The sequence below is a fragment of the Microtus ochrogaster genome, unplaced genomic scaffold (assembly GCF_000317375.1).
Source record: "Microtus ochrogaster isolate Prairie Vole_2 unplaced genomic scaffold, MicOch1.0 UNK102, whole genome shotgun sequence".
NCBI lineage: Eukaryota > Metazoa > Chordata > Mammalia > Rodentia > Cricetidae > Microtus > Microtus ochrogaster.
The window spans coordinates 342,290-352,241 of record NW_004949200.1 but is presented as its reverse complement, the minus strand read 5'-3'; the positions used below and the strand labels follow the sequence as shown (position 1 = coordinate 352,241).

Below are 9,952 nucleotides of genomic sequence, written 5' to 3'. Positions count from 1 at the left end.
GTGGGGCCTTAAAAGATTAGCATGCCAAGACCAACGCAGACAGCAGAGGCCCCACCTCATGCAGTTTCAGAGATAGACTCTATAGCAGTGGTTCTCAACGTGTGGGTCAAGACCTCTTTGGGTCAAATGAAAGGGTCATCTAAGACCACTGGGAAACATAGGTATTTATATTATAGTTCTTAACAGCAGCAAAATTAGTTATGAAGTAGCAATGAAAATAATCCTCAGGCTAGGGGTCAGCACAACATGAGGAACTGGATTAGAGCTGCAGCATTAGGAAGGGTGAGAACCACTGCTCTGCAGAAACTGAGCCAGAGGGCATTCATGTTCATTACAGCACAGAATCTGCCTGCCTTCCGCTCATGTCCTGGAATTGTGACTGTGGCTGAGTTAAAAACTAATAGACTGAGCTGCCTGGCAGAAGAAACTGAAAGAGTAACAGCCAACAACATGGTTACTAATTTTAAGAGTCAGCAAGAACACAAAGACATGAGAACTGTAATTTGCTAGGGAAAGGTTTACAGCCACTGTTAAAGCTGTGGACAAGGCGAACACTAACAATGGAGCTGTAAAGAAACTGATGCCATTAATGAAATGCTGTGCACTGGCTAAGGCCCCACACATCAAAGGCTCCAGGTTCCCTACTGGAAAACTGCTTGTGGCTAGTCAGGCAGTTGCTTGCTGACCGCCACAGCTGTGGCAGAAAGGAACTAGGCTATATTTTAAGCCAGCAGAACTTGGTGCTATTATCTATATGGTGCCAGTTTTATAGGTTAAGAATGAGTGAAGAGGTCATGGAAGTGTGTGCCAAAGTCTCATAACGGCATCCAAGGGCAGGCATCCTGCAGGATGACCTGATTCTTCACAAGGAAGCCAAGAGATCTAGAGAAGCCAGAGTTACAGTGGAGACCCCAACAACACGAGGACTCACCGTGGAGATGGCTCAGGAGAGGTCAAAAGTGCTGCAGGCGAGAGCAGGGAGCTACCAGAGCCTGCGATAGCACAGATGACAAACAGCTGTGGGGACAGCAACTACAGGTAGGGTTTGGTGTCTGACCTGCTTGTGGTTGCGCTTATTTTTAGGGGATGTTGTCTTATTCTGCCCCCTCACGTTGCATATATGTTAATTTTGGTCTCCTGATGCAGATGGTGGGAAGTGAGCTCCCAGATCTGCTCCAGGGTAACAGAGAAGACCTCAGAGTAGGGACGGCTTAGGAAAACTTATCTGAGGGTTGCTAGACTTTCATATCTGAGGGTAAACAAGGAAATACATGCCTTCTGCTGGTAACCTAAGCAAAAAGGAACAAGCACACGCTTTCCTGCTGGGAACCTTCTCTTTTATCTTGAATAATCTCTTTTTTTAAAAAAATATTTAATTTTATTTTATGTGCATGTGGTATAAAGGTGCCAGATTCACTGGAACTGGAATTATAGACAGTTGTGAGCTGTCATGTGGGTACTGGGAATTGAACCTGGTTCCTTTGGAAGAGCAGCTAGTGCTCATAACCACTGAGCCATTCTTCTAAGCCAAATAATCTTTCTCGACAATCTCTTTACATGTATGCAGCTCTCTCTTGCTTAGCTGCATGTTTCTACAGTCTGTTACTTCTTTCCACATGACTACACATCTTTCTTTTACATACACTTCTACATCTCTTCTCTATACAGCTTCATCGTCCTTGCCTCCAGTTACAAATCTCCACACAACTACAGCTTACATATCCTCTGACTGAGCAGCGCTTTACACAGCTCTTACACACACACACTTCTGAGTACTCTTTACTCACACTTCTCTCATGCTTCATCTCTCACATAGCGCACGCGCGCGCACACACACACACACACAAGCACGCAAGCACACACGCACTCACATACTGCAGCAGCTCTCACATGGCTCTACAGAGCCCTTTCTCCACGCCACAACTGCTCCTCTCACAGCCAAACTCTGGACAAATTATAAGTAACATTTTCAGGGCCCAACCCATTCTCATAACACAAAAAAAAAATCACGCAGTTTCTCTTAGGCTAGCAATGTCACATTGACCCATGCACATAGCTCTAAGTTGGTGAAGGTTCCCAGAGAGTAAACAATGGCTGAACCTTGAGGTTGGGGAGTGCGGGCAGAAAGGTCCATAGCTGCAGGGAGTTGTTTTCAAGGTTGCTTCTATCCTGGCTTGAATCAGCAAGATAACACCTGGGAAATTGACCTTGCATATTGGTCTCTAGGGGCAACCAGTCTGCTTTGAATTTGTTCTTAAGTCTAAAGTTAGCTGTGTGTGTAAAAGGCTGTCTTTGTGACTGAGAATCCTATGTACATCTTCCTGACCATTCACAGCTATACATGTGCCCAACAAGCATAAAATACACCACCAAAGGGCTGTGGGAAGAACCCCACAGGTGTTTTATTAGGGAGGTATAGCAGTGGCATTTGAGAAGGTTACAGACAGAAAACCAGCCATCCAGTCAAGAACTCCTCGGTTTTGCCAAGTGGGGTCCCCAAATGGGTCGACTTGTTAAGCACTAGCTGTCACTACTGTCCATTTCTTCATTTCTTAAGGACTCAGTTCTCAGAGACTGCCCTGACTCAGAAGAGACTCTGAGCTTTTGATCAGCACTGGAGCTGTGAAACTAGGCAAATTTTTGAAGTTGGATTGAACACATATTGCATTACGAGAGGACCATAAACCTAAGCAGGCAGAAGTAGGAAGTTATGGTTTTGGTGTAAATTGTGGGCCGCAGACTCATGTTTGAACATCTGGCCCCCAGCTGTTTGTGTGGTGTGGGGAAGGTAGCCTTTGGAAAGTGAGGTCTAGCTAGAGCAACTGGCTCTCTGGGGCTGGAGGGCCTTGGAAAACCAGCCGCCCAACCTGCTTCCGGTCCCAACAAGAGGTAAGGAGTCCACACCCCCTTCACCATGAAGGTACCTGTTGCTCTGCATTCCTCACCCCACTGTAGGTTTATGCTCTGACATCCAAACTAACTCTCCTCCCTCACACTGTTTTTGTCAGATACTGCCGGAGCGAGGAGAAAGCAGCCTATAAAACAGCTGTGGTGAAGGTGGCAAACACAATAGTAGGCAGCCTACAGGAAGTCAAACATAGGCTGTAACCTACAGGGAAACCACTGAAGAACACAACCCAAGTATAAGCTTTAAAAACTCCTAGAAGAGAGCAAATAAAACAAGCATTTTATAGAGCTGAGAGGTCTAAGGAAATGAAGGACAGTGGAAGAGAAAGAAAAGCAACAAGAGAACAAAAGTGAATAGTTTACAACAAAAGGATTTCTCCTCTTTAGAGGATCAATTAGAGAACAGTCCTCACATCAACGAGTCCCAGAGACAGACAAATTCAAAGTGAGGATGCAAACACAGATATGACGACAAACAGCAGCTAGGGCAGCACTGTATTACTGGCTCAGAACCGGGTAACAGCACACTTGTAGGCCCAAGACGCCCTGCAGTTACAGACACGCAGCAACTCCAGATCTCATTTCTGAGTAACTAAGCTATTGAAGTCTGTGTAAGCAGCGTCTTCTCAAATCACTTTTCCAGGGTTGTTCACAGCATTTTTCACCAATTTTCTTTCTTAATGCACTTGCACTCAAAGCAACATTAATACCACAAAGGCGGGGAAGCAGTCTGTCTGGATCAAACTTCAGCTTTATCCTGAACAAAAACAGTAATTGGCATGTAATAAGTTCATAATGTTTACTGAGTAAACAAGCTACCCAACAACTTATTTTTAGAGAATTTAGTTTCAAATTTTACACTATCTTTTAGGTATTTAATTCTTTAACTTAAATAGTTTTGTAGTGAATTCCTGCCAGCCAACATTTTGCATGAAAAGTTTAAACATAAAATTTATGAACATGTATGTCCCTGGGAAACAAAGAATCCAAAATTAAAAAAAAAATCACAAAACATGACTTTCTCTGGTAAATATATATTCAGTCACATAAAAATAAAATTACATGAGCTTTTGTTTATTTAACTTCACAGAAAATCCAAAACTGTGTCTGGAAATTGGTTATCTAAGACCATTCTTTCGTTATGGTAACATAATACTATGCGGTAGAGAGGTGCCTACGTTAAACAGATCTTTACATCCCCCATATTCTTTCACTATACCAAAGGAACTCTTAAAAGTCACGACCTGCAAGCTGTAGGAAGATATAGAAAGTCATTTGAGCTTTAATGTCTAGAACAAGTTTTACAGTGCGTTTTTAACTTCCGCACAGTGGAGAGCCCTGGAACGGCTTGGTGTTGCACTGCAGCAGGCAAAACTCACCTGCGAGTCAACAGAGCCTGCAGTCGCTTGCTACAATGAGCTACACAGTTCCTTAATGTCGGACAGACATCCTCAAAATGAGTATGATCACTGCAGTGTGCTAACAACTGCCAGCAACTAATGTTGTACACAACTAGCTTCATTTTAAAGTATGTGGCTCTCTAAATATTAGTGCAAGAAGTGTTAAGTTTAAATGTAATAGTAAGTCCCTAAGATGAAGACTTGGGACAAAAATTTTGATTATTATTGCACCTATTTCTCTACACAAAAATAAAAATTTTACATCATAATCCTCCTCACAAGTAAACAGACAGGTTAAAAATTTACAGACTTATTGGCAAAGAAATAAACAAAATCAATAATGACCATGTTCTGTCATGAACTAATGCACAGCATTAATGTGCAATGAAATCTGGTAAATGATCACCACACAAATAAAAATCCTCCATAATAATTCTCTTATGTTTTATAAAATGGCTTTAAAGACAGACTTCCATAAATATTTCCAATGCAGTTTAGTTGGTGATAAAAATACAAAGCTATCCTTTATTATTTATGCCATAAATTTAAAAACATGCTTTTGTACTGCTGAAATGGAAACAGCATTGTTTGGAGAGCCGAGCTGATGAAACATTAAAATCCAAAGTATCAGAATCCGGTGTTAGCTGCCCTGACGACTGCAGCCTCCCATCGCCACCGGTGTCAGACAAGTGCAACACTCCAAGATTTAAGACACAATTCAAACAGCTTTTTAAAATAAGTGTTTCATACACATATAATCACATCATTTGTGGTACATACTGGAAAATAGCAAAATGTCATTTTCCAAAATAGTCATTTCTTTATTGCATCCCCAATCTATTTATAGCCAATTTCAGAAACATACCTCAAACATAAAGGTGTGCTATATGAAAATGCTCTCTATTTGACAGAATAAATTGGTAACATAGAATGTAATTTTCTGTTCTGTTGTTAACAACTGTGCAAAAACAACTCAGCACCCATAAATCTAAAGTTAATTCAGGTGAGCATAAGGTGGTAACCAATACATTTTGGTTCAAAATACAGTTCATACAACTATATAAAGAACACTGTCTCAACAATTCATCTTCAGACTTTGCAGATGTAATGACAACAAAGAGACCTTTAAGATAAACCCAGGCAAATGTCCATTTTCTCCTGTTGTAGATGCAGTGGAACTCACTCAGTGTTTATGAGAGTGTGACACCTACAGTGTCAGCCCAGACTAGATAGATCACTGCCACCCTCCTCCCACCCCCCCAAAAAACAACATTTTTTTTGGCTCCAAAATAAAGTACAATTATAAACTCTTGATGAAAAACTATGTTAAGGGGTCATCTATCATATGCTAAGGCTAAGTATGAATTTACAGAAAAAGCACATCTCATGATCAGCATTTTTTTCATGAACATGCAACTCACTATAAAATACAAAACACTTGGCTTTCAAGAACAGATTTATAAAGATACACTGCATCAATAAATTTTTTGTTTCTGATTAACTTTACATGGTTATGGAGAACAAGAACTTTTCTAATGTGTATATATCAGATTTTATATTATAGTGTAATAATTTGCATTTTCAGAACATATTGTTCAAGAAGTAATATCTATACACAATAACAATCTAGACTATTAAAAGCCCATTCAAATTACAGAATTTTATTGATACAGTAGATTAATATAAACTGAAAATGATGATAGAATGGAATAAAGAATTTAGTACATTATTTTATAACACACTCTTTAAAATTAAAATATTTTAAATCTCTTTCTTAAAATTTTCATTGCCATGAAAGGCCAGAAAATTCTGGGACCAATACTGAGGTGTAAAGTCATCAAATAACTTGAGTACTATTTCACCATCTGCGTGGTGCCTCCTGACAGAGGTGCTGCTCACGTAATGGCAGGCGCTCCAGCACCTCTCACATGAAGGGTGCCCTGGGTAAACACAGTGAGATACAAAGAGGGGAAGAGACCATTTAACTCCAACAGTGACATCAAGAAAATGACACCAATTGTTGAAAAACAAATTTTCACAGTAAAATTGCAGAGAATACAAATACAAACACTGACGGACGACTGCTTAAGATCCACCCTAACAAATGCTTTTCAGATGAACAGATCCGGTAAGCAGCGGGGTCCTGTCAGTTTAAAGCCGCAGATAAAAGCTATACAAGCACTTCAGAAGTCAGAAATGGGGAGGGGCTATTTACATGTTTCTTCTTTAGTTTATGTCTACACAGCCATCACACAGGACACTTTCACACGGCTCCGAAGTAATGTCATCACTATGTGAAAGGCTGGCGCATGTGACCATGAATCTATGGTCATCACAGGTCCAACTGTCCACACTTTGGCAGTCCCATTTTGTGCATCAAAGGCTTTATTTAGCCTCATACTTGACAAAAAAAAAAAGTGTTTTTTATCCCCCCAAAGCTTTCATAATGAAAGTTAATGACATGTGCTCATCGTCTTTCTCGTTTGGAACTTCTCCGTCGTACCTGAAGAGAAAAACCAACCATTAACTAATGTGAGTACATCCACATTCACGACAAGTAACAACCATTGCTTTCACCCCATCTTTATTCTCACAAATTTTTGAATTTCTCTGTATTGCTTTCTCTAGAAGCAGCTCTCTCTTTCCTCCCGTCTTCAGGTATGTAGGCCTCACTGACATCTGCACATGGACAAGCCCGCAAGCAAAGACTCTCAGATTCGGCATCTTTCTCCATACCCTTTGTGGCAAAGAAAACACTTCATTCTTGGACTAGACCATTTTGGGACAGAAGCTGGTAAGTTTGGCTCCCAACCCTTGCAGACACAGCTACACAACCTCAAGTTCAAACATACTATTATTTACTGGCAAGGCCTACAGGAAGCTTAAAACTGATTAAAAAGCAAAGTCAAGCCCGCTGGTGGTGGCACATGCCTTTAATCCCAGCACTTGGGAGGCAGAGGCAGGCGGATCTCTGTGAGTTCGAGGCCAGCCTGATCTACAGAGCAAGTTCCAAAACAGTCAAAGCTATACAGAAAAACTCTTGCCTCAGAAAAACCAAAAGACAACCAACAAAACAAAACAAACAAAACAAAAAATCCAGCAAGGCCAGAATAAAACAGCACAGGTAAAGGAGAGCAGGGTTTGAAGTGAACCTAACATACAGTCGTTCTCCGTCACTTCCAAATCCCTCCTCAAAGTCCTTAACAACAAAGCAGCCCCTGGACAAATAGGACTGCTGAACACATCAGCCAGAATCATGCCAGAGTCCAGCTCTGGGCACTGACCAAACCCATGTATCCCAAATGAAGAAAACTGATTGAGCAGACCTAAAATTTTTGTATTCATGTGTCAAGAAAACGAGTACTATTTAGGCTAATTTCCTTTTATTACAATGAGAAATATGTGGTAACTAGCAACACCATTTGCTGTATGAAAGAAGAAAGTCTCTGGAAAGCACCAGCTCCTACTTCTGTAGAAGCAGCATATGGCACCAACAATATAAAGTGGGTTTATACTTCAATCCCAAAGGTTGACTTTACTTCAAAAGTCAGTCTTAGTATGGCTTTCTTCTGGTTTCTATCATTAGACTCAAAACAGAAACGTCAAAGACATACATGAAATATAAATGAACACTTCATGGATATCAGTGCCTGGACTGGCAACGTGAAACTGCTACACTACTCGGACCACTCGGCATTCAGATGACAGGTTCACCTATTCTTGTAAGCTCAAGCTCCCCCTTTTTCCATTATTCAAATTGGAAAGTAAATAACGTGACAGACTAATGAACAAAAGCATAAATATCTAGAATTAGAGACAACAGCAAGTGCTAAGTGGAGCTGATGTAAAATACAGACCGGCTCTGTTTTGCATTCTGTAATACCACACATGACACTTCAATAAGCACGTACATTTCCTGCAGAAATGTCCTCCTCTTCTGCTCCTTCCTGTGCAGTGTCATCACTGACAGGAGAGCTGGCCTGAAGCACATCCATTTCTTCACTCGAATCATTTTCTTTACTAGCTGTCTGTTTGGAGCGTCCTACACGGCTAGAGCAAAACACATCAAAGAAAATGAGAATTCCAATCTTAAGTTGTGGATTAACTCACCAGAAGGAATGCCTTAAATAACCTATGAATGAATTCTTGTCATTTTCAACCTCAATTATGTCATAGGAGGTAAGTTTCTATCTTGACCCTTAAGTATTACTCTGAGAATCTTACAAACATTATATAAAAGAAAGGTGTAACCAAGACCATCACCACAAAGGACTTCGAAACACCTGAAACTGATGCCTATTTCCTCTTTCCTCCTCTCACAGAACATCTGCACCCACTAAGGCTCAATCCTTCAAGTTTCATAACTCTTTCCATGAACGTTTAAGACTTAACTATATCTTCTACAAAATCAGTATAGAAGTAAGCTTTGTTTTATCTTACACTTTCTGTATAGTTCTTTTTCAGACCTGCAATAATAATAACATGTTATAATTTATCTTTGTTTTGTTTCTTAACTTTATTGTACTTGCCCCTCCTTATTGTTATTGTTCCTGTCATTCTTTCTGGTGGTCTGTCTTTTTCTTTTTTCTTTTTGTTTTTTTGCTTGCTCTGCAGTGGTGGTGTCATCCTTATGTAGTCCCTTTTCTGTATGGAGCTTTACCTTTGGTATTCGTTCTTTCAGTTGTTCTTGGCCTATCTCTTTGTTGGTGTTGGGATTTGGTAAATTTTTTTTTTTTTCTTGTTTCTTAGGTTTTGCTTCTTTTACATTCTTCGGAGACTTTGAGTTTAGTTTTCTCCGTATCGGATGTATTTTTTGTGTATTTTCTTTTGCTTTTCTTTTCTATTTCTCCCCTGGTTGTTGTGTACCCGTTTCCTCCAGTGTCCTTTTGGCTGTCCAGGTGCACTTTGGTGCGTTTGTTTTTTCCTCCTATTTTATTACTGTGGATTAGATTTTGGGTCAGGTTGGGATCAGGTGTTTTTTCTGGTGATACTTCTCTTGTTGACGTTTCTTAGGTTTTTCAAGTTTTGTATTTCTGATTAACTCTCCAAGGCGAGGGCTTTCCTGGCTTGTAAGTGGTTTCGCTGTGTGGTGTTGTACGTTTTTTCGGGATTTATATGCGGGTTTTTTTTTGGTTTTTTCCTGTGGTTTGTTCGTGGTGGTCTGCCCTGTTGTGTGTTTTTCTGAGGTCACTTTGTGTCTTGTCTGCTCTGTGGGTGGGTTCTGAATTGTGTTGGTGGTATTGGTGGTGTTTTTTGATTGGGTTCCTGTTTGGTCGCTGAATTCCTATAAATTATAACATGTTATTATTATTGCAGGTCTGAAAAAGAACTATACAGAAAGTGTAAGATAAAACAAAGCTTACTTCTATACTGATTTTGTAGAAGATATAGTTAAGTCTTAAACGTTCATGGAAAGAGTTATGAAACTTGAAGCATTGAGCCTTAAACTTTATGATGTCCAGATATTAAAAAAAAAATAAGTGAATTATAAGGGTGGGGTATTTTAAAGCTGTTATCTGTTATAAAACTCATGTCAGGCTACTGACTATTCCTTAGGAAACAGTGGTTTTGTTCATTGGACCAAACACATTTAGGAAGCTGTCCCAATAATGTACTTACCTTTACTTCTTTTTTTTTTTTTTTTT

The 9,952-nt window shown here is 40.0% G+C and overlaps 1 protein-coding gene across 5 annotated transcripts in view; it reads right to left on the bottom strand.

The window, feature by feature from the left end:
- Nucleotides 1–4,805: 4,805 nt before the first annotated feature.
- Nucleotides 4,806–9,952, bottom strand: part of Pds5b (PDS5 cohesin associated factor B) — a 156,415-nt gene continuing 151,268 nt past the window's right edge. For all 5 annotated transcript variants that reach the window (XM_013355184.2, XM_013355185.2, XM_013355188.2 and 2 more), the window contains 2 exons: nucleotides 8,219–8,357; nucleotides 4,806–6,810 (listed from right to left, as the gene is read on the bottom strand). In XM_013355184.2, coding sequence (XP_013210638.1) covers nucleotides 6,775–6,810; nucleotides 8,219–8,357 — 175 coding nt within the window. In that variant the 3' untranslated portion in view covers nucleotides 4,806–6,774. The remainder of the gene's footprint in view (nucleotides 6,811–8,218; nucleotides 8,358–9,952) is intronic.